The 22,133-nt window shown below is 37.3% G+C and overlaps 1 protein-coding gene across 1 annotated transcript; it reads left to right on the top strand.

Moving 5' to 3' along the window:
• Nucleotides 1-6,126: 6,126 nt before the first annotated feature.
• LOC104440734 (ABC transporter C family member 12) lies at nucleotides 6,127-21,846 on the top strand. The gene is made up of 26 exons (XM_010053691.3): nucleotides 6,127-6,578; nucleotides 7,184-7,368; nucleotides 7,905-7,944; nucleotides 8,142-8,298; nucleotides 8,706-8,820; nucleotides 8,915-8,995; nucleotides 9,141-9,165; nucleotides 9,523-9,579; nucleotides 10,205-10,270; nucleotides 10,556-10,630; nucleotides 10,745-10,852; nucleotides 11,031-11,165; nucleotides 11,801-11,907; nucleotides 11,999-12,092; nucleotides 12,829-12,996; nucleotides 13,682-13,822; nucleotides 14,394-14,594; nucleotides 14,681-14,779; nucleotides 14,863-15,015; nucleotides 15,507-15,898; nucleotides 16,466-16,646; nucleotides 17,758-18,081; nucleotides 18,600-19,356; nucleotides 19,964-20,085; nucleotides 20,911-21,156; nucleotides 21,379-21,846. The coding sequence occupies exons 1-26, from the start codon at nucleotides 6,246-6,248 to the stop codon at nucleotides 21,547-21,549; spliced, it is 4,533 nt and encodes a 1,510-aa protein (XP_010051993.2). The 5' UTR covers nucleotides 6,127-6,245; the 3' UTR covers nucleotides 21,550-21,846.
• Nucleotides 21,847-22,133: the final 287 nt, after the last annotated feature.

The raw sequence follows: 22,133 nt of genomic DNA, 5'->3' as shown, positions 1-22,133 counted from the left end.
CAAATATGGGTATGCATTAACTATGAATATGTCTTTTAAATTTTCTATGAATAGATTATAAATATTATTAATGTAAATTCATTATAAGCTCTTTTTATTTATTTATTTATTTATTTGTGAATTTGAATCAAATTAATTAAAAATAAAAATATTTATTTAATAATAATGTGTCTTAACATATCGAAATTTTCTATTTTTGAGAAATGACGTGTTGGTGTATCGTGTCATATGTCCATGCTACCTAGGTTGTGATTGATCACAGAGGTGGCCCTATCATATTGCGATAGAAAAAGAGATCTTTACCAGCAACCACAGGTTAGTCTTAATCTATCATCATTATCAAAGAGAAGAGAGCTTGATACCAAGATTTCAAGATTAGCTCTAGTTATTAGAATCTTGATCTGAAATTTTAATTTTAATAATATTTTCAAGATTAATTTTATTTAAATTAGGATTTTTTTTATAAATATTGTTACTTATGTGATTTTTTTTTTTTTTTGTCTAGGAATTTCGTATTTTAAGGAGGCTATCTTTTCTCTCAATCGCTGCTATAGCTAATACCTACAAAGGTGCCTCTTATGCTTCTGCTCTCACGGTGGCCAGCAGCCGTCAATTGCCGCCGCGGCTGGCTGCCGATCGAGCCTACGTGGCCGTGGGCGGCGACTTGCAGAAGGGTAAGTCGACTCCCTCACGGGCGTCGCGAAATTTCAGCGGCCGCTTTCGCATTCTCCATGCGCAAGAGCCTCCCGAGGACAATAAGGATCGCAACCCTCATGACCCATCTGGTAAGTTTTGGTTCAGGACCACCGCCGACGACTTCGTTCCTTTCATTGTAGACCTACGTATAATGCCAGACGTTGCAGTTCTTATTATCGCAAAATAATTATTTTTTTTCAAGACACTTTGTATCTGTCTAAGATGTTTATATCATTTTAAAAAAATTAGTCAACAGAAATGAGTAATTTGTAAAATATTTTTCGAAAAATTATTATTTATATCATTTAGAAAAATTAGTCAAAAGAAAATATGTTTATCATAGATAATAATCTATACGGAAAAAAGTATAAAAATCATAAACTTATGGCATTTGTGACAATTTAGTCATAAATCTTTTAATTAAATCAATTTAGTTCAAAATATAGTCATTGATACCAATTTAATCCTTCCGGATAATTTTAGCCGTTGGTATTGATGTGGACACTAGCCGGCTGGTGAACGTTGACATAATAATTTTTAAATAAATTGTTATTTTGTTATTAATTTTTCCCTTTTTTTTTTTTCCTTTTCCTTTTCCTTCTCCTTCTCCTCTTCTTCCTCTTGGCCTTCTTTTCCTATAGTGGCTGGCGAGGCCAGTGCCCATGTCAGCTCAATCATTGGAAGAACTGAGTTTGTATCAATGTAAAAATCTTTTAAGATAAAATTGATAAAATTGAAAAGTTTATGATTGAATCTGTATCAATGCCATAGGTTTAAGATTTTTTTCATACTTTTCCCCAATCTATATCTAACTATTTTTGTGGGTGATTAAATTTTTCCCATTTATTTATTTTTTTAAAATATTTTTAAAATTACTCATTTTTCACAAAAGAATGTACCCGCAACATTAAAATTTGCTACTTTAGCAAAGTCGAATGCTGAGCGAAGCCCAATGTACACGATGATTCTAAAAGGGCATGAGTATCTACCTATCAATGGTGATGCTTCTTGCTTTGGCGTTGTTAGCTGATAGCCGAATTCATCCACTTCAAATCGTTAGATATTGTAGAGATTCCTTTGTTAAGTTCCACCAAGGACGTGACTACATATGAGGTGACACTATTCCATTTTGTGGAACTAAGGATTTTTGGTAATTTGCAGTCGAATGCGACTCTCGATCATTCCTCGTGTCAATGCTCTAATCAGTAAAGTGATATCCCAAATTAACTTCCTACGAAAAGTATTTCCCCATCGCCCCACCTAAAGAAACATTTTTTTTTTTTTTGCTGGTATATACAAATTGTTCCCAGCAATAAAAATCTTACTCGAACATATCTGTAATTTGTGAAAGTAACTATAATCCGTGAGCGAGCGCGTGCTCGCATTTTTGGAAATTTCGGTATTAGTTCCAAATGTTAAACATTTTCGGTTGGATATTTCATGTTAATGGAAAAGCTGGTACTTAATTCGTTTGGATCATATTGTCCTGACTTCATTCCCAGAATTCAATACTCCCAGTTGTTCCGAATCAATTGGATAAAAAGGTGTGGTGGAAGTTAGAGATATTTGCATATTTCAAAGAAGAAAAAAAAATAGTTTTTTTTTTTATTATGGTTAATATCCTGAAAAACCCTAAACTGGTACACTCATGAAAAATTTACCTCAAATTATCTTTTGGGTCACCAAAAACCCCAAACTAATATGCATTTGACAAATTTAGCCTAAACTGGTACACTTGTAAAAAATTTACCCTTTGTTGATTTTCGTTAAATTTTATTATTAAATTATTAAGTTAAATGACACGTGATAGTTGACTTATATACCAATTTAGGATTTTACGCTCCGTTTGTCATGGTTTACAATTTTTGTGATTTTTTTGTGGTATTAATCCAATTTAATGGATGGTATATTTGCCACAAATTTACCAATTTGGGGTTTTTTGCAATCGAATAAATTAGTTTTGGGTAAATTTGTCATAAATGTACAAGTTTATGGTTTTTTATGGTCAGTCGGAGTAAATTTGTCACAAATGTACCAGTTTGGATTTTTCAAGATATTAACCATTTTTATTATTATTACTTATCATTATTACAAAGAACATAACATAGATATAGAGGCTAGGACAGCCAAGAAATAGCAAAAAATAGGAATGACTTTCCTACTTCCCAGTTCGAGTGGTTTATTTCCTAATTCCAAGGATTCAGAAATAAAAAGGAAATAAATTAAAAAAAAAATTATTTCACATCCCGAGATTATCTTTGAGATATTCAGGATTTTCTTCTAGACCCCTCAAGTTGGTGGGTAAATGTCTGTCATGCTCAATTTGCTTATGAGAGAGTCGAAGTTAGGTTTTAACAGGCTATTGTTGTGTCCTGGGCACAAATGGCAGATAAATGACCAATTCTTTTTAAAAAAAATATATCTGTTGAAAAAAATAACAGTAAATTGAACATATACACACTCATATATTTTCATCAATTGAACAGATAAAAAATAAATAAATAACTGTTCGACACTCATCTTTTCGTTGTGCGACAAATCTGCCAGCTCATGGGACCGCGGCAACTGTGCACAAGGATCTGCATGTTGAGGCTGGTAATGCGATGCGAACGTCGAGCAACTAAAGCAAACAGCCATACAAGAGGAGCAACCTACTAAACAAAAGGAAGTTCGAACTGAAGGAAAGAAAGACGAGGAAGACGACCGAGTCTATCTTGAATTCGAGCCTACGATTGGTTTCTCCCAGGTCATGTCATTCGACTGGTCTCTCTTGTTCTCTCCTGATCGTAAAAAGTACTTTCAACTCTCTCCTATCACGTCAGATGATTCCACAACCAATTTCGATTATCTCGACTTTCTCTGCATTCTCGGCACTTTGCAAGTGGGAGTCTATCCTCATGCAGTGGCTCTGTTTTACTCCAATGTATATTTTCCTAGCTACGACAAATTTGTCTTTACATTTGGAAAGGAAAACTTTTCCGTGCATGCTAAACAGTTAGCTGATATGATTCAGACTCGGTTTCCTGATTTTCTGAAATTTCCCGGGAGCTACGCCGTCTCTTACAAATTCGTGCCTGAAGATCCTGACTTTGCTCCTGGTTACAAATCATGTCCCTCTCAATCTTCTCTGAAACCCTGACCTTCTTTGTTTTGTGTGTGAGATTGAATTGGTAGCTTCATTCGGAGGAGAGTGGTGTGGAATATGATTTGTTGTATGGAAGAAACAAGCAATAATCATTTTGTTTCACAGGAAATGAATTGTTAATATTTTTTTTAAATGATCGCTTCTATCATTTATAAAAATTAGTAAATGAAAAATATTTTCATCATTCATAAAACTGTCAAGATGTAAATTGCTGTTGATGAAAACTTTTTTAGTTGACTAATTACTTTCCGCGATACAAGTGATTATGAAAATATATTCCAAGTAATTTATTTTCCATGAGATAGTCGGAGCCTTATATTTCATTAAAAAAGGAAGGTAATCGGAAGAGTTATCATGCTTTTGGATAAAAGAATTAGTAGTAATAGTTCACATGCCAAATTGTTTGATCTTTTGTAAAAAAAGATGATGGGTGAAAATTTTCTTATATTGTGCAGAGTTCTGGATCATGATTCTGAAAACGTGGTATCTTCATATCCTTTTTCCAATGTTTGGCATTTGTTTTGCTCTCTTTCCAATAATCACCATCGCAGAATTAATGGTTGATTAAACTTTATTTCTGTTAGTAAAATTTCTATGTCAATCTCTCCTTCTGTTCTTGGAAGCTGAAAAATTCAAACAATCTCATTCACTAACTGCTCATGGGGTCCTGTCCCGAGGTGTTGCAATAAGATGCCCGTTACAGCTTAAGTAATTTTTTCCTGTCCTCTAATAGCTTTGTTATTATTTGTTTATTGTTTGAGCAACTATAATTTGCTTCATTACTAGGAAAAAAGGATTAGAAAATAAAGAGAAAGCTCACATGTAAAACGTTTTCATAAAAAAAAAAAAAAATTTGTGTCAAATTGGGCAATAGACATATCTAGTGAAATTAGGTCTCAACCCACGAATCTTTGATTTTCTGAAATAAAACGGTCTCCTATGTCTAATTTGGCTTTTAATTGGCCCATAATTAATCAGTAGTGACTCATATAATTAAAGTAGAAACCACATCGTGATCAGTAGGTTTGGGAGAGTCCATGGTAAGTGTAAGTGTCACCTCACGAGAGGGATCATGCGTGCCTGCTTGGCAATACGTCAAACTTCCACCTATGGAAGGGTTGTGGCAATATCGTAGATGAGAAGTTGATCACGGCCTTAGAGTTGGACTTTGGTAGAGCTTATTGGAGTATATTAAGCAATTAGTCAATCTCAAGTCCAACAAAAGATAGGAAAAATAACCCTTATGTTAGGAGAACTGTCCACGTCATCTAGATTCAAAAAATTGCAATCAATTAATAAATTTAGGATCCTCAAACCTCTTACGATAACACAAGATACAACACGATAAGTTAATCACGAAGAGGTTACTTCCCAATGATCCGTAAAATCAAGAATTTTATAGAGAAGAATCTTAGAATGCAGGTAAAATAATTTGTCTATCTCTAAAGAAGAGGATACTGAATCAAGAGACGAAAATGTCAAAATGATTATAATGCAATCCGAGTCATTTGTTATTGTTAATTAGTATGATTGTATAGAAGTCCACGGAAGAAGCCAAAATACACGAAGAAGGAGAAAACTATAAACTAATCAATTATGCAAAGTTTTCTCCATCTCATTCTCCTCTCGTTTCAGCTCAGGTGAGACGTATGCCTACGTAAGCGGTGACGCATGCATCGCACCACGTGTTCTTGACCACTCGATCCTCTTCTCCTCATTTCGTCAGAAGCTGTCGCAAATCAAACATCCCATTTGACCATTCTTTCATTCCTTTTTCCTTCGTTTTTTTCTTCCCTTTTTCTTTTTCTTGGTGATGATTCATCTGCCTCAACGTTCTATATTTCACACCCTTACTCTTGCTGTCCCACTCTAAGGACTCCCTACATTTTTAACTCACGTGCCATTTCAAGGAGAAGCAACTCTAGAGTGTTGCAGTCTCTCTCTCTCTCTCTCTCTTCCTGTGTGTTTGTGAAGTCAAGTGTTCTTTCTTGTTTCTAATTTTGTCGGGGGTGATTGGTTGACACTGTGTAATGAATGGGAGTTCTAATTTCTCTTGGGTCATGCTCAAAGCACTGTTTTGGTGGACTTGGTTAAAGCTGAAGTCAAGTTGAGGAAATTTAACTGGCGTTTCAGTTTGGAACAAAGAGCAATGGACTGTGACTTTGCTTGCATTCCATTTTTTAAATATAAATAAACCGAGTGACCTCTTGTGATTTTGCCATAGTGGGTTTTCTTGCTTAACTTCTTTTAATGACAAATTTCCTGCAGTATTCATGGTGGATGTTTCTGAACATGTGCATTGATTCAGGGGAAATTTCTGCTTAATGAGACTTCTGAGTGAAAAAAGTTTCAAGAAGTTGTGATGGACCATTGATGAACTAGGAGCGGATACCTTGCTTAGAAGATGGGTTTCGAGTTGCTGGATTGGTATTGCAGGCCAGTGGCAAGTGGGATTTGGGCAAGGACCACGGACAGCGCTTTTGGTGCATACACACCTTGCGCCGTTGATTCCTTGGTCATTTCCGTATCCCATTTGCTTCTTCTGGGTCTCTGCTGTTACCGAATTTGGTTGATCAAGAGGACTTTGAAAGTCCAGAGATACCGTCTGAGGTCAAAATGCTACAATTATATGTTGGGATTGCTTTCTTTTTACTGCGCTGCAGAGCCTCTGCTGAGGTTGGTGATGGGCTTCTCGGTTTTCAATCTGGATGGTCAGACTATCCTCCCTCCATATGAGGTAGGAATTTTACGGTATCAAGGACCTATTCGACTCTCCGATGCTCACCTAATATTTCTCTGGTTGATGAACAATCTTGATTAGCTGGTTCTTTTGCACATCAACAGAGTCCCATATGTTGTCCAAAAAGCTTGCATATGGTAGCTAGTTGCTTAACCTTAACATGTGAGAAAGCATAAGACTGAAATTGTTCACTAGCGCATTGACTCTTGTTTTGTTTATTCTTTTTCAACTGATTTCTCTTGGATGAAGCTTGGTGCCAGTGGATCCTCGTGTAGTATTCCTCATTGCCACTACATTCTGTCTAATGTTAAACTTTGTCTTTTGATAAAAGCAATGAAACTAATGGAAAACATCCTTCTTTGCACATGTGAGTTTTTCAACTTCCGTGGGTTCCAAGTTTAGCCCTCTGAGTAACCAAATCAGCCACAGTTTATAGTTAACTTTTCACTTCCACGAGTCTGTTTCTACTGATGCCATGATAGTTTTCAATCTCTGTCATACGGTAAATCTTCAGAACACCAGTCTGTAATGCTATTTTACATTGGCTGGCAAACTGAGAGTCTAATTTGCTTTTTAATAATCCGCACTTTTTTGTTTGGCAGATGGTTTCGTTAACCATAGAGTCTCTTGCTTGGTGCTCCATGCTAGTTATGATTGGCCTAGAAATGCATGCTTACATCCGGGAGTTTAAGTGGTACGTGCGGTTTGGACTCATTTATGTTCTGGCGGGGCAAGTTGTGATGCTCAAGCTCATCCTCTCAACGAGAGACAATTATCAGCATCATAGGTTAGTTTTTTATTGTTCAGCAGACATTTAACATAACTGTTCATACTTCAGAACATGTACATCTAATATTCTCCTATTTCATACACTTGAGTGCAAGTAGAGAACATCTCATATTCTCCCATTTCATACACTTGAATGCAAGCAAAGAAATATAGTGATGTTATTAGATGCTCTCTCTCTCTCTCTCTCTCTCTCTCTCTCTCTCTCTCTCTCATTATGGTGATTGATGGAAAATAATTGACAGAATGAACTTTTCTATTGTCAAAATACTTTAGGGTGTGCATTTTTCCTCCTTCATGGCCACACTGCTTTACTGAAGATTACGTCATTGCTAAATCATCAGAGAGGAAATATTTGCAATATGACATGTTAAATAGCCACTTGTAGGTGTAGTTGCCTAAATCTCCCTTGGGGACAAAAAAATCTTTTCGAAGCAGGTTATTCTGATTTAATGCATTACATTGCTGAAGAGTTTAAGATCCATATTGAGTGTGTTCCAGGGAGGACCCAATATCCATCTTCTTTTACATCTGCAGGTCTGCACTGTATCTGTACATCAGCACGGTCTTTTGCCAGGTTACGTCTCTTTCAATAACCCGTTACTCCTGACCAGGCTGTTTATAGCTTTCCTAGCCTTTTGAACAAACAGCTCCTACTGGGATTCATCAATTATGGTCGTCAATTAGTGAGATTTCTTTATGTCATTGGTCACTCCAATCTGAAGAATCCTGACTAAATTTTCTTCTCTTTTGTGCCATTTTTTTTTGGTGTAGGTAATAGTTGGGATTCTTCTTTTTGTCTATTTTCCGAGTCTAGACCCTTATCCAGGGTATACTACAATCCACACCGAGCCTCTTGATAGTGTTGAATATGAGGCCCTTCCAGGAGAGGAGCAAGTTTGTCCTGAAAGGCATGTCAACATATTTTCCAGTGAGTAGTACTTGAACTTCATTTTTCTTATATGACAGCTCGGCTTGTTTCATCTGACCAGACCAGTTCAGCTAGTCTTTATGAATTGACATGTCAAGAACTGCTTGTCATTCTCCAATAAAGATTAATAATAAGCTTATAAATTGACATTTTTAGATTCTGTCTGCTTAATGAGTCCAATTTGCTTGTTTTTCACTTGGTTTCTGATGGTGGCATTTGTTGGTTCTGTGTTTGCGCAAATCTCTTCCTCCCTGAAGCAAGCCTGAAAATAAAAGTGAGATGGAACATGTCTTTGAGGGTCTAGTGAAATGGAATATTGGCATTTGATTAGCGTTCTATTGTTAGCTGGTTATTGCTGCGTTGTTTGATACTAACTCTCTCTCTCTCTCTCTCTCTCTCTCTTAAAGGGATGTACTTCGGGTGGGTGACTCCAGTTATGCAGCAAGGCTACAAAAGACCAATTTCGGAAAAGGATGTTTGGAAGTTAGACACTTGGGATCAGACTGAGACACTGATTAAAAGGTTAGCGTCAGTCACTTTACATAAGTAGTACTCCAAACTTTATTGTATATTTTAGATACATTCATAAAGCATTTCAATTGTTCTTATTTTCCAGATTCCAGAAATGCTGGGCCAAAGAGTCTCACAGGCCCAAACCCTGGCTTTTAAGAGCTTTGAATGGCAGCCTTGGGGGGAGGTATGTATCAGTTGAACTGCACCTCATGTCCTATTGCTCATTTCAATTTCGATTTGACAGTGCACTGACAGCTGCAGCGTTACTCATAAGCATCCTCATTGTTTGAATGTTCCCCATCTCATTTTACTTGTTTGCTTTGTTTCAGGTTTTGGTTGGGAGGCTTCTTTAAGGTATCATAATTACCCTTCATGATCTAATTGATCACCAGACTCATTCCAAAATGTTCAGATTCCTCAGCTGTGGGGAACGGATGCTCAATTGCATGCCGTAACTCCTTTCCTAGTACAATAATGATGTCCATATACCATGCATGCCCTGTTACATAATAACTTCAGTTGAGCAGAACCTTAGAAGCTCATGAATCTGAAAGAAGAAAAGTGGTATATAAAGGATAGTCTCTCAGGCTTCGTCTTGTGATTAAGCTTGAGCAATCACTATAATAATGATCCTTCAAGAGCATACTGTTCACTTTGATTTGCAATGCTCATTGGAAGCTTAGTAATTCTTTCTAACATGCAAAACTACAGATAGGGAGCGATCTTTCTGAGTTTGCAGGGCCCACATTGCTGAACTACCTCCTTCAAGTAAGTTGTTCCAACTCTCTCTCTCTCTCTTAGATGAATTTGTAGGCATCAATTTTAAAATCAATGCTGGACTCTGCTTTTAAGATTTTGATGAAATCCAGCAATTGTGAATTTTTATCTTCTTTCTAGAAACATGTGCTTCATTATGGAAAATTGTTTCCATGGAACCTTCCTCTTAAAATGATGAGAATATTGTTCAATAAAGCATTTTTGGATGGAAAACTTGAAGGGTTGTTCACAGGGAGGGCAGACCCTGGCAGAAACAGAGTTAACATGCTTATCTTACGGTAAAATGTCATTTTCTAGTAATTATTTCAGTGTGCTTGTTGCATTGTTGTGACAGGGAAGCTGCTCCAATATACACAGGGCAACAAATGAACAGCAATGGCTTAGTGACTATAGGAACTATGACTGGTTCAAAAAGAATCTCATCTGTTCTGTTCTAACATTGTCTAGAAGTCTCAATTGCCCTGCCTTTCCATGGCAAAGAATATTCTGCTCATAGACTGGACTTTTACTTTTGTATTTCAGTCAACATCACAGTGGATTATGTTAGATGCAGGTTAGCTTTCCAGGAACGGATTTTTTTTTTTCCTTCTAATGCATCATTCTTTGTAACATGCAGTCAATGCAAAGAGGGGACCCTGCATGGATTGGTTACATCTGTGCCTTTCTGATTCTTGTCAGTGTGGTATGATCGTTTCTTTGTTTTGTGTCGAGTTTGTGATTTATGTTAGGAGACAGAGTCCTTTCCTTCTAAGTTTGCATACTATTAAATTTTTATAGTGCAACGTGTGAAGTAAATATCATTATCAATTTTGTAAATGGTAAATCAAGTTTATTGTCTGCATTTCTTATAATTGTCGGTGCCTCTGGCTTGTAGTTCCTATTCCATGTTTATGTCCTTTCTTCAATAAGATATGTGAAATTTACTGTTTTTGGACACGTTATTGACTTCTGATTGAAATCTGTTCAGGCGTTCGGTGTGCTTTGCGAAGCCCAGTACTTTCAAAATTCATTTCGGACGGGATTTAGGCTGAGGTCAACTTTGGTAAAACCTCTGCCAGATGTGTACAAATCCTCAGTATCAGATGCTCAGTCTTGATCGTTCTTCATCATTTGTCACAGTAGAGCAATTAACATAGCTTGTTCAACCAATTGGTAGGTGGTGGCCATTTTCCGCAAATCGTTAAGACTTACTCACGAGGGTCGCAAGAATTTCCAATCTGGAAAGATAACAAACATGATGACTACAGATGCTAACGCACTCGAGGTGAGATTTCTTACCTCCTACTTGTTTTATGACATAGCTACCATAGTTCTCGTATTGCTGCAACATGATTTAGTTAAGTCAATTGTGACATCTTACTCAGTACAAATGCCCTCCTCTTCTGACTCTGCAAAAGCAAATTCTATGAATTACATCTAACGTGACAGCTGATATTGTTCAGCAAATATGCCGACAACTTCACAACTTATGGTCGGCTCCATTTCGTATTGTCATTGCCATGGTTCTTCTGTACCAGCAATTGGGCATTGCTTCGCTGCTTGGATCTCTCATGCTTGTCCTCATGATCCCCTTGCAAGTAACCTCGTGCTCTCTCTTTCCCTCAAAAGTTATCCTCACTATAATATCAGAAAGACCAATTTGTCCATGATTATTTTAATTATTTACCAATTTTAGTTAAACCATATATACGTTAATATTTGTGCTGACCTGGAGGTCCAAGTTCTCTTTCAACTTTAATTTTTATAAGGGGCATTCTGATCCAGGTACTAAGTAGAGGTCATTTATCCTTTGAAACTTCTACTTAGCAATGGTTGTATCAGTAATATTGTTGGTGTGGCGCTTTGTGCTACAAAGCATGCTCTAGAAAGCCTAATATGGTTGCTTAAGATTTGAAGGCAATTATTTCTTATTGCCATTGTGACGAAAGAAAAATGGTCTAATTTTTACCCAAAAAAGAAAAAAAAAGAAAAAAAATGGTCTAACAAGTAAAGAGTTCCATGAGTTAAATTTAGTGATCTCTGTCTACTCTGCTTATTGCTCATTAACAAATTGCCAGATTCACAATCTCTATATTATGCTATATGTGGTTAGCTATGAGGTTTTCCATGCCATTTCGTCACTAAACTCATGGATTATATAGTTTATATCATGATGATTGATTCACTATCTGTCAATCAATTGTCTTACATAATTCTTTTCACGGTTAATTAGACGATCATAATCAGCAAAATGCAAAAACTGACCAAGGAAGGGCTGCAGTGGACTGACAAGAGAGTCAGCCTTATGAACGAAATTTTGGCAGCAATGGACACTGTGAAGTATGTTGAATTAGCAAGATGCCCTGGCCTACATCTTCTATGGCTGTGTTTGTTTTATAATTACTCAAATTCATCACAAAAATTCTTGCAGATGTTACGCTTGGGAAAAGAGCTTTCAATGTAAAGTTCAAGAAGTACGAAGTGATGAGCTTTCATGGTTCCGTAGGGCGCAACTATTATCTGCAGTATGGATTACTTCAAAATTAAGATAATATTGTGCCTTTATTGATCGTGGAAGTATCATCTGTATTGACATTTGGAAAATTCTTGCTTTCCCCAGTATACATGTCTATATCGGTATAAAATATGTATGTACGCATGTGTACACGCACATCCACATACCCACATGCATGCATGTGCAGAGAGAGAGAGAGAGAGAGAGAGAGAGAGAGAGAGAGAGAGAGAGAGAGAGAGAGAGAGAGAGATACAAATTAGAGAACCTCAGTGGCAGGATATTGCTTGTGCTAAAAAAGAGAAGTGAAAACACTCTATCTATGGAACAAACTGTCTTGGCTTTCTGCCTGCGGTAAACTTACCAAGCAGTCTAACGGCAGTTGAAATACTTTCCAAGGTGCTCGTGTGCAAGCAATTCAAATTCTCTGATTCTTTTCATTATCATGAGAATAGGTTAGTGTAAAATAAAAAAGGTGATTGGTTTACAGTGTAAAATTATTTATCTAGTCTTGAACTCCATTCACCGTTGCGTGTAAGCTGAGTAGTCATAGACTTATAGTTGCTGTTTTCAATCAGCAGACTTATGACAGTGCAATGAAATAGTCTCCATTTGTTTCTCATGTAGAAGTAGATGAATGGGTTTAGACCCTTTTTGTCAGGTGTGTGAGAACTAATGAACATGACATTTTCTTCTTCCATAATGCTAGATGGTTTTCTGTTTGTCTGAGAGTTCAATGTTGGTGTCAGTTCAACAGCTTTGTACTGAACAGCATCCCTGTCATCGTAACCGTTGTCTCATTTGGGACATTCACTTTGCTTGGTGGGGATTTGACACCAGCGAGGGCGTTCACATCACTCTCTCTTTTCGCGGTGCTACGGTTTCCTTTGGACATGCTCCCGAGCTTGATGTCTCAGGTTCTTTCACTTCATCCTACCCTCATTTCTCTATCTCTGTCACTCAAATAGAATAGTGTACTGATCTTCCTTCATCAACATCAACATGTGTGGTTACTATGTGGACAGAGGATCTATCATTTTGTTTTTGCACCTAATTGTATACCTCAGATATGTTGGCGTGATACCCTTATTCAGTTTAAGTACTAACTTAGTGAAGAAGACAATGATCAACAATATCAAACTGCAAGAAAAATAACATAGAATATCAAAGGTGAACTGTAGTAAATCATCATACTGAAGGGTTGATTCTTTGACTTGGACAATACGGAGTAAGAAAAGTTTTACGAGCATTTCTCATATACTGCATTTTCGTTTAACCTGAACTAATTGTCTTGTTGTTGAAATAGAAAAAACAATAGAAATTTAATTAGTAGGACCTGTTACATCAATGTGATAATTGAACTGAAGGCTAAACCATGTTGTGATGACAAAATCTGTAACAGATTCTCTCTTCATTAAATGGCTTTTACGATATTTAGAAAGTGGGAGTCAGATTTTCTGTTTTGGGCTTATTTTGGTTTTTACCTTTACTTTCTCAAGAATGAGGCATATTGTCCATCTTAGATCCAGCAATTTTATTATAACAGTGGTTGCAAACATTTGTTTGTCATCTTTTAGATTCCCATCTAATTTTTGTGTCCAGGTTGTTACTGCGAATGTTTCCCTGCAACGTTTGGAGGAACTATTTTTAACAGAAGAGAGAGTATTAGTTCCAAATCCAGCGATTGAGCCAGGAGAGCCAGCTATTTCAATCAAGGATGGGCACTTTTCATGGGACTCAAAGGTCAAATAAACATGAGTCAGTTTGTCTGGCAAAATCACTTACCTAACTTTTCTCAATGTGTATAAACTGTTGACTTTAGTATGTCTGAATTGTCTAGGTTTTAAGGGTTGTAACACCATCAAAATGCATTTATAAACAGTAATTGTCACTGATGTGTTTGAAAGATAGGGGCATATAGAAAAAAAAAAAAAAAAACCCTGAAGTTGGTTGATGCCATAATCAAAATTTAAACCATGCCTTCATTGAACAACTTAAACATTTAGCGAAGTGAGCTGCGCTCTCACAACTTCTATAAAGGTGAGCATCTTCAAAGGAAACTTGTCCTAATTTTTATTTGTAATTTACTCTTGGTGAATTCTGAGGAAAACTGAACTCAGAATTCAGAGGACATAATTTCTCTGGGTGAATGCATCTCTTCTGCCAGCATTTTGAAGGTTCAAGTTAATGTAGCAGTGTCTTCCAACTGATATTTGATGATTAAGCATAACTAAATGGTTGTCGATGGTGGTTTCCTGTCTTTTTGTTGCAACATCTTATTTCAAGTGGAAGCTAAATTTTCACCTAACTTCAGGCAGAAAAACCCACCCTGTCGAGCATCAATCTGGAAATACCAGTGGGTAGCTTAGTGGCTATTGTTGGTGGTACTGGACAAGGAAAGACATCTCTCATATCAGCAATGCTTGGGGAACTATCTCCTGTCTCTGATGCATGCGTTACTATACGGGGAACCATTGCTTATGTTCCTCAAGTGTCGTGGATTTTCAATGCCACTGTAAGTTGCACACTGCTGATTTTATTTATTTGTCGATGTTGGGTGCCTTATCATCAATTTATCTTGTGTCCTATGTGTGATATCAGGTGCGAGACAACATATTATTTGGGTCTGAATTTGAAGCACAAAGATATTGGAAGGCAGTCAGCGTTACTCAATTGGAGCATGATCTTGATTTGCTTCCAGTTAAGTGGAATCCAGTGCTTTGCAAGTATCTCTTTTAACATGGCATGTGATCTGTTAATTGTCCATTTCATTTATTCCTCAGGGTCACGATCTTACAGAGATTGGGGAAAGAGGGGTGAATATAAGTGGAGGCCAAAAGCAGAGGGTTTCCATGGCCAGGGCTGTTTACTCAAATTCAGATGTTTACATATTTGATGATCCTTTAAGTGCTCTAGATGCTCATGTTGGTCGACAGGTATGAAATTCATAAGACAGAATTCGTCACTTCAGATTACCACAGGTGTAGCAATTGATGTTATAAGCTTAAACAATTACCTGTATACTCGGAAAGCTTTTTGTGCAAGGCATGCTCAAATGCTTCGGTTAATCAAGGATAATGATTTTGATGCTAGTCCTGCCCTTAAGATAACTTGCTGCAATCAATATTTGGATAATCAAAGCAACATCTGCTACTTTCAATACTTTAAAGCATTTTCCAATTTGGGACTTCTTAACTTATATTTGTGTATTTCTATTATTGTCTTTGTTTGACCAGCTTCTTTTATTTATTTTTTTGTTTAATTTTTTTAGTAAATTGGGGTTTCTGAGCCTTTGGCTTGACTGCCCCCTGTCCGAAGTGAGCTTTAGCTTCATATTTATAGATCTTCCACTCAGTAGGATCTCTTTTCTGAATTTTCAGAAATGAGGGCACTGTATTAGCTTATACTAATCCGCAGTCAACTACAGGTGTTCAATAGCTGTATCAAGGAAGAGCTGCGAGGGAAGACCCGGATTCTTGTCACGAATCAGCTACATTTTCTTCCTCAAGTGGATCGAATCATTTTGGTTCATGAAGGAATGGTCAAAGAGGAGGGGACTTTTGAGGAGCTGTCTAGAAGCAAGGTACTGTTCCAGACACTTATGGAGAATGCAGGAAAAATGGAGGAACAAATAGAAGATGATGAGGAGGGGGAGAAGAAAAATGTGGAGGAGAAAACATCCAAACCAGCAGCTGACACCATTGTTAATGAATTGCCTAAAAATCAAGACCATGGGAAGAAAGGTGAAGGAGGGAAGTTGGTACTTATTAAGCAAGAGGAACGGGAAACAGGCATTGTGAGTTGGAAAGTCCTGATGAGGTATTAAAATGCATGATATGAAGCTTCATCTTCTAATACTTGTTGTGTAGACAGATAATTTATGAAGAAGGCTTTTATGTGGATAAGAAATTCATGACCTAAAGACTTTATTGAACTCTAGAATGGAACAAGGGTTCAAATAAGCCAATTAAATGACATAAAACATATATGTGATATATTGAACAGAAAGTTCAAGAAAGTCCATGTAATACCTAAGACGATATGGAGGTAACATTGAGTGTAAGTTTGCGCGACATTTCTTTTTCGGCTTCACGTGACATCACTCGAAAGGTCCCTAAGTAGCTTTTTCTGCAATGCTTAGGTTTCCTCCACATGATAACGATGTTTCATGCATATCACTAAATGCTTATAAACACCTAAAGTCCACGAATTTGACAGTTCCTTTTTATTGAAAACCTGAACACTGTTTTTGTTTTGTAAAATGCTATTTTCCCTCTATTTCTGTCAGGACTGATAAATCTGGAACATAGAATTACATAGCAATAATGCTACTTGTCTGTGACATGCGTATGATCTGATTTCCTTTTTCACTTAATCTATTTTTAGGTACAAAGGGGCCCTGGGAGGCCTGTGGGTGGTGGCAGTACTCTTTATTTGCTATACTTTAACTGAAGTTCTTCGAATTTCAAGTAGCACATGGTTGAGTTTCTGGACACAGCAAAGCACATCGGAGAACTACAGACCAGGATTCTACACATTGATCTACGCACTCCTGTCCTTTGGTCAGGTATGTCAAGTCAGTAGATAGATCTCCGATTCAGTTTCTCCAATGTTGCTATCTTTTCTGCAGTAGCTTGTGCTTCTATAATTTCATTTTGATTCTTGATGAAGTGGGGAAGCCACATTATCACATTATCTCTTGGCTAAGTAGCATCGACACTGACACGCGATATGACACGCCACGACACGCCGACATGTCATTTCTAAAAAAATAGAGAATTCCGATAAGTTGGGACACTTTGTATATTAAACATATATTTTTATATATACATAATTAATGATCATTTTTATGATTATTTCAATCAAATTAGTTTCAATCAAATTCATAAATAAATAAATAATTAAACAAGTCTAGAATGAATATGCACTAAAAACATTAATCCACCATTTATTAATATCATTCAATGTTTCGATTTAACAAATTCAACTTTATTTTAATAATTCATAAAACTTGCAGAAAAAACAAGCGATTCATATTCTGGACTTGCATGTTAGACATGTTAGAAGAGGAGAAAAAAAACTTAAGAGGTGAATTATGTATCACAGGAAATTGGAGTTAGAAAAGAAGAGAAAACTAGGTTTTTCTTCTTTCTCCATTGATTATTTTTATTATTGTGTTTTATTTTTTCACACACACACATATACATATTTTGGCCTCTCATTTATTGAATTTTTAAAATTGACCTTATCGAAATTACGTGTTAGAAACTTGTATATCAGAATTCTGACTTAAGCGTCAAAGAGTGTCGAGAAAGTTGACTAGGTGTTGAATTTTCCGACACATATTAACCGAGTGTCGAAGAGTGTCCGAGAGTGTCGGAGAGTGTCGGACACGTGTCAAAGTGTCTAACACGACACGAAGGCTCTTGGAAAGTGTTGGTGCTTCATAGCCTCTTGGTGCTTGAGTTTGGCTTACAACTTCTTTTTTTTTAGTGCAGAAAGTATTGTATCTTCAGAGAGAAACTGATTTATCATAACATGAAGCAGACTATTTGTTAGCTTTGCTATTTTTCTAGTTTTCTGTATTATAGAGTCTTTGGTGGATGTGGGCATATGTCAACTGAAGGGTAGGTCTTTCTAGCAATGTCTCTGACAACTCCCGTGTTTCTGTGAATCAGGTGACTGTGACGCTGACTAACGCTTATTGGTTGATTATTTCGAGTCTTTCTGCAGCAAAAACATTGCATGATTCTATGCTTCGGTCTATATTAAGGGCTCCAATGCTTTTCTTTCACACCAACCCAGTGGGAAGAATAATCAACAGGTTTGCCAAGGATCTAGGTGACATAGATCGCAATGTTCCCAGATTTGTAAATGTGTTTATGGGCCAACTCTGCCAGCTACTTTCGACTTTTGTGCTCATAGGAATTATAAGCACAATCTCTCTTTGGGCCATATCACCGCTCTTGATCTTGTTTTATGCAGCCTATCTATATTACCAGGTCAGTGCAGTTTTGTTAGGGCCATAATTCTCTTTCATGCAAAGTGATATTTTTCTCTGCTACTAACAGCAACAATTGCCAAAACTTGTCCACTTGGTGGGGTTGGCAATGTTCTTCTGCTACATTAACTGACAATTTCATGTCGAATTTACATTTTTTGTTATGCCTGTGACACTATGCACCGCCATTTAATTGTTTTATAGTGGAAATTCGGAAACGCAATTTCCATAATCCTTTCGTAGTAGAAAGCAACGATGTTATTTTCCTTCGTATGAAACAGTGAATAAGTACTAAGCACCAACGGTTCAATAATGAAAGTTTCATTTATCCATCTTTTTTGTCAATTTTTTGTGGTAGGGGGGGCATTAATGATCAAGGCTAACAATAGATCCTTTTAATTGCTCAATAGAACTATTCCTCTTTTTCTAACACACGTTTCGCCCTCTACCCATAGCCGAGCCCTTTGGAAGTCTGGATATAATTGTCTTTCTAATTGTTTGCCTTGCTGCTGTTAACAGACTATATCTCGTGAAGTGAAACGCTTGGATTCAATCACCAGATCCCCAGTTTATGCACAATTCGGAGAAGCATTGAATGGCTTATCAACGATTCGTGCATATAAAGCACATGATAGGTTGGCCACCAGTAATGCCAAGGCCATGGACAATAACATCAGATTCACCCTTGTCAATATCAGTTCCAACATTTGGCTCAATATAAGGTTGGGGACACTAGGAGGCATAATGATCTGGTTGACAGCAACATTTGCAGTCATGCAGACTAGAAATGCAGAAAACAGAGCAGCCTTTGCTTCAACAATGGGTCTCCTGCTCAGCTACACTTTGAATATAACAAACCTTTTGAGTGGTGTACTGAGACAAGCAAGCAATGCTGAGAATAGTCTAAATGCTGTGGAGCGTGTGAGTGTGTACATAGAATTGCCTTCCGAAGCTCCGGTTATAATAGAGAGCAACCGGCCCCCTCCTGGCTGGCCTTCATCAGGATTAATTAAATTTGAAGATGTGGTCCTTCGTTACAGACCTGAACTTCCTCCCGTCTTGCATGGATTGTCCTTTTCAACAGCACCCTGTGAGAAACTGGGAATAGTCGGAAGAACCGGTGCTGGAAAATCTAGCATGATAAATGCTTTGTTCCGAATTGTCGAGCTGGAAAAAGGAAGAATCTTGATTGATCGGTGCAACACCTCTAAAATAGGACTGGAAGATTTGCGGAAAGTCCTTAGCATCATACCACAATCACCAGTTCTTTTCTCAGGTAGGCACCATGAAATGCTCTGTATCTTGTTTTCTTCCCCCTTTTCCTTCAACTTCTCTGATATTCTGTAGGAGATTCTGCTTACAAGTTCATGCTTTTCAGTCTGCCCAGTGGTTGATATTGCTATGTCCTCTGACAGATTCATAGCTGAGAGTTTTCTCTTGCAGAGAGTTTTCTCTTGCACTAATTATGTCTGATACTGGAGGTCCAGAACTCTGTACTCTCGGACCAAGTATCATTCACAAGAGCCACTTACTATTCTTGCAATCCAATTCTGTGCCCAACTACCCCTGGACTGCCACTTTCTCTTGACGTGAACTGTCTGCTGACCAGTACTAATCTGTTAAAATGTCTTAATCCACTGTCCTTTTACTTTGGTTTGATTCCATGGAACATTCTGCATAAAAAATTGACCAACTTTGTTTTCATGAGTTGTCTGATATTTCATGTGAAAAAGGCTACAGTACGAACCATAACTGCATCCATTGAACTCCGTTACTGTGGACTGAGAAGCTTCAATGATATACCAGAAAGAAACTTTAAATTCCTTCATTTGTGGAGAATAAGTACCGTCTCCAATAGTTTCTTTGTTTTCAATTTTGTGTAGGAGCTGTGAGATTCAATCTCGACCCTTTCAATGAACACGATGATGCTGACCTCTGGGAGGCTTTGGAGAGAGCTCATTTGAAGGATGTTATCAGGAGGAACTTTTATGGCCTGGATGCTGAGGTAAGCTTGCGAAAATTTACTAGATGTAAAATCTTAATCCAAGGGATCAGTGCAATTTCGATCAAATTCAGGTTAATGTTGATGAAATCATCGGTAGTTATCTGCAATGTTAAAGAGAAAATATCTAAGTTATGCAAATTGTACTGTGAAGGACAAGGATTGTTAGAGGCTGTCTAAAGCATGCAAGTGTTGAGATGGTGACAATAACCATTGACTAGGTTAATGCCCTTTGGCAGAGAGGAGAGAAATTGAGTTGAATTAATACAAGGCAAGCGACGTGAATGATTATTCAGGACAGAAGTCTGACATGGTTTTTAAAACTTTTTGAAGTTAAAGATGTTGACAAGATCAGTGAGAAATAATTAGCAATAATCTTCTAGGTATGATTACAAATATTTTTGCTCAAATGCTCTGCTTACACCACTGTTACCTCCGGAATTTCCATTTAATATATAATTTCCTCCCCCTGAACTAAATAACAAGACTGCAAGACAGAGAAAAAGAGCTGTCAATGTGGGCTGGACTTGATGGTAAACTGGACAGAGTGCTACAAATGTTGGAATTGTTTTACCTGCAAGAAATGCTGAAGGATCCGTTCCATAACTTGTCCAAATATGTTAGACGTTATAGTATCTGTAGTGTTAAACTGAAGTTGATAGGTCGATTTTTATAGATGTTTGGTCTTTCTATATGCAATAGGCTGATATAATGCTCTGCATTATTCTATTGGCTTCAGAATACATCAGTCGTTTTTTCTTGCTAGTTAAAAAAGGTGAAGTTAAAAATATCCATTGATTTAATTGATGTTTGTTGTGCTCTGTCAAGGTTTCTGAGGGTGGAGAGAACTTCAGCGTCGGACAGAGGCAACTGCTGTGTCTTGCTCGAGCATTACTAAGAAGATCAAAGATTCTTGTTCTCGATGAAGCAACTGCAGCCGTTGATGTTAGAACTGATGCTCTCGTCCAGAAAACCATCCGGGAAGAATTTACCTGCTGCACCATGCTCATCATTGCCCACAGACTTAACACCATCATTGACTCTGACCGAGTTCTTGTGCTCGATGCCGGCCAAGTATGTTCTACCATCACAGTTCATCATGCATACATCAATACTAGCATGAAATGTATAGTCATGGTTTGTCATCATGAATATGTATGACTCTTTGGGCACTTGAAACTTCTCGTCAACTTAGAAGGACCGTGATCCCAATTGACCATTCATGCATTTCAATATTGTTGCGTTTCTATTTTCTTATGCAAGTTTCGATTAGGATGCCTTCAACATTCACTTCAGGTAGCAGAACACGACACTCCAGAGAATCTGCTGTCAAATGAAGCAAGCGCCTTCTCTAAGATGGTTCAAAGCACCGGTTCTGCCAATGCGCAGTATCTGAGCGGCTTGGTCCTCCAAAGGAAAGGGAACAGGTTACGGATGGAAATGAATCATTCAGACAGCAAGAGATGACGGTCGGCCTCTGCCTACTTGGCTGCCACTGCCAATTTTGCTGCAGCGGTCAGCCTCAATTCCACAATGGCCCTCAGATTTCGAATATCGATGACGATGACGACAACGGTGACAATTGTTAGGAATAAAAATGGTCGAAGTGAAAAAAAATAAAGAAGACATGAATGTTTACATAGAAAGCCTTCTAAAATTAGGAAGGGAAAAAACATTGCACTACGCAGTTTCTTCATCATTAGTATTTATTATCAATTTTCAACGTTACAAGTTTCGGTGTTACGACTACAGAATTATTGCCCTATGCATACAAGTTATATTTTACGTATATACCATCAACATAATATTTTTTCTCTGCTTTAACATGAAAGTTACATGCATATCATTAGCTCTCTACTTTCATATCATTGTGCTTTATCAATCACCCACTTGGATGCTAATCTTAAAAATAGCAATAGTTTTCTATAGTCTTCACTTGACTTTGTAACCATAATTATCCTATTGCTATGACCTCCTCATCACTAACCGTGAGGCCAACAAAGGCAATGCACAGCCTCGGTCCTTTTAGTGATGACAACCTTGGTTGACTT

This window comes from Eucalyptus grandis, chromosome 4 (genome assembly GCF_016545825.1).
Source record: "Eucalyptus grandis isolate ANBG69807.140 chromosome 4, ASM1654582v1, whole genome shotgun sequence".
NCBI classification, from domain to species: domain Eukaryota; kingdom Viridiplantae; phylum Streptophyta; class Magnoliopsida; order Myrtales; family Myrtaceae; genus Eucalyptus; species Eucalyptus grandis.
Note: the sequence above shows the minus strand (reverse complement) of the source record. Positions and strands in the feature narration are given on the sequence as shown.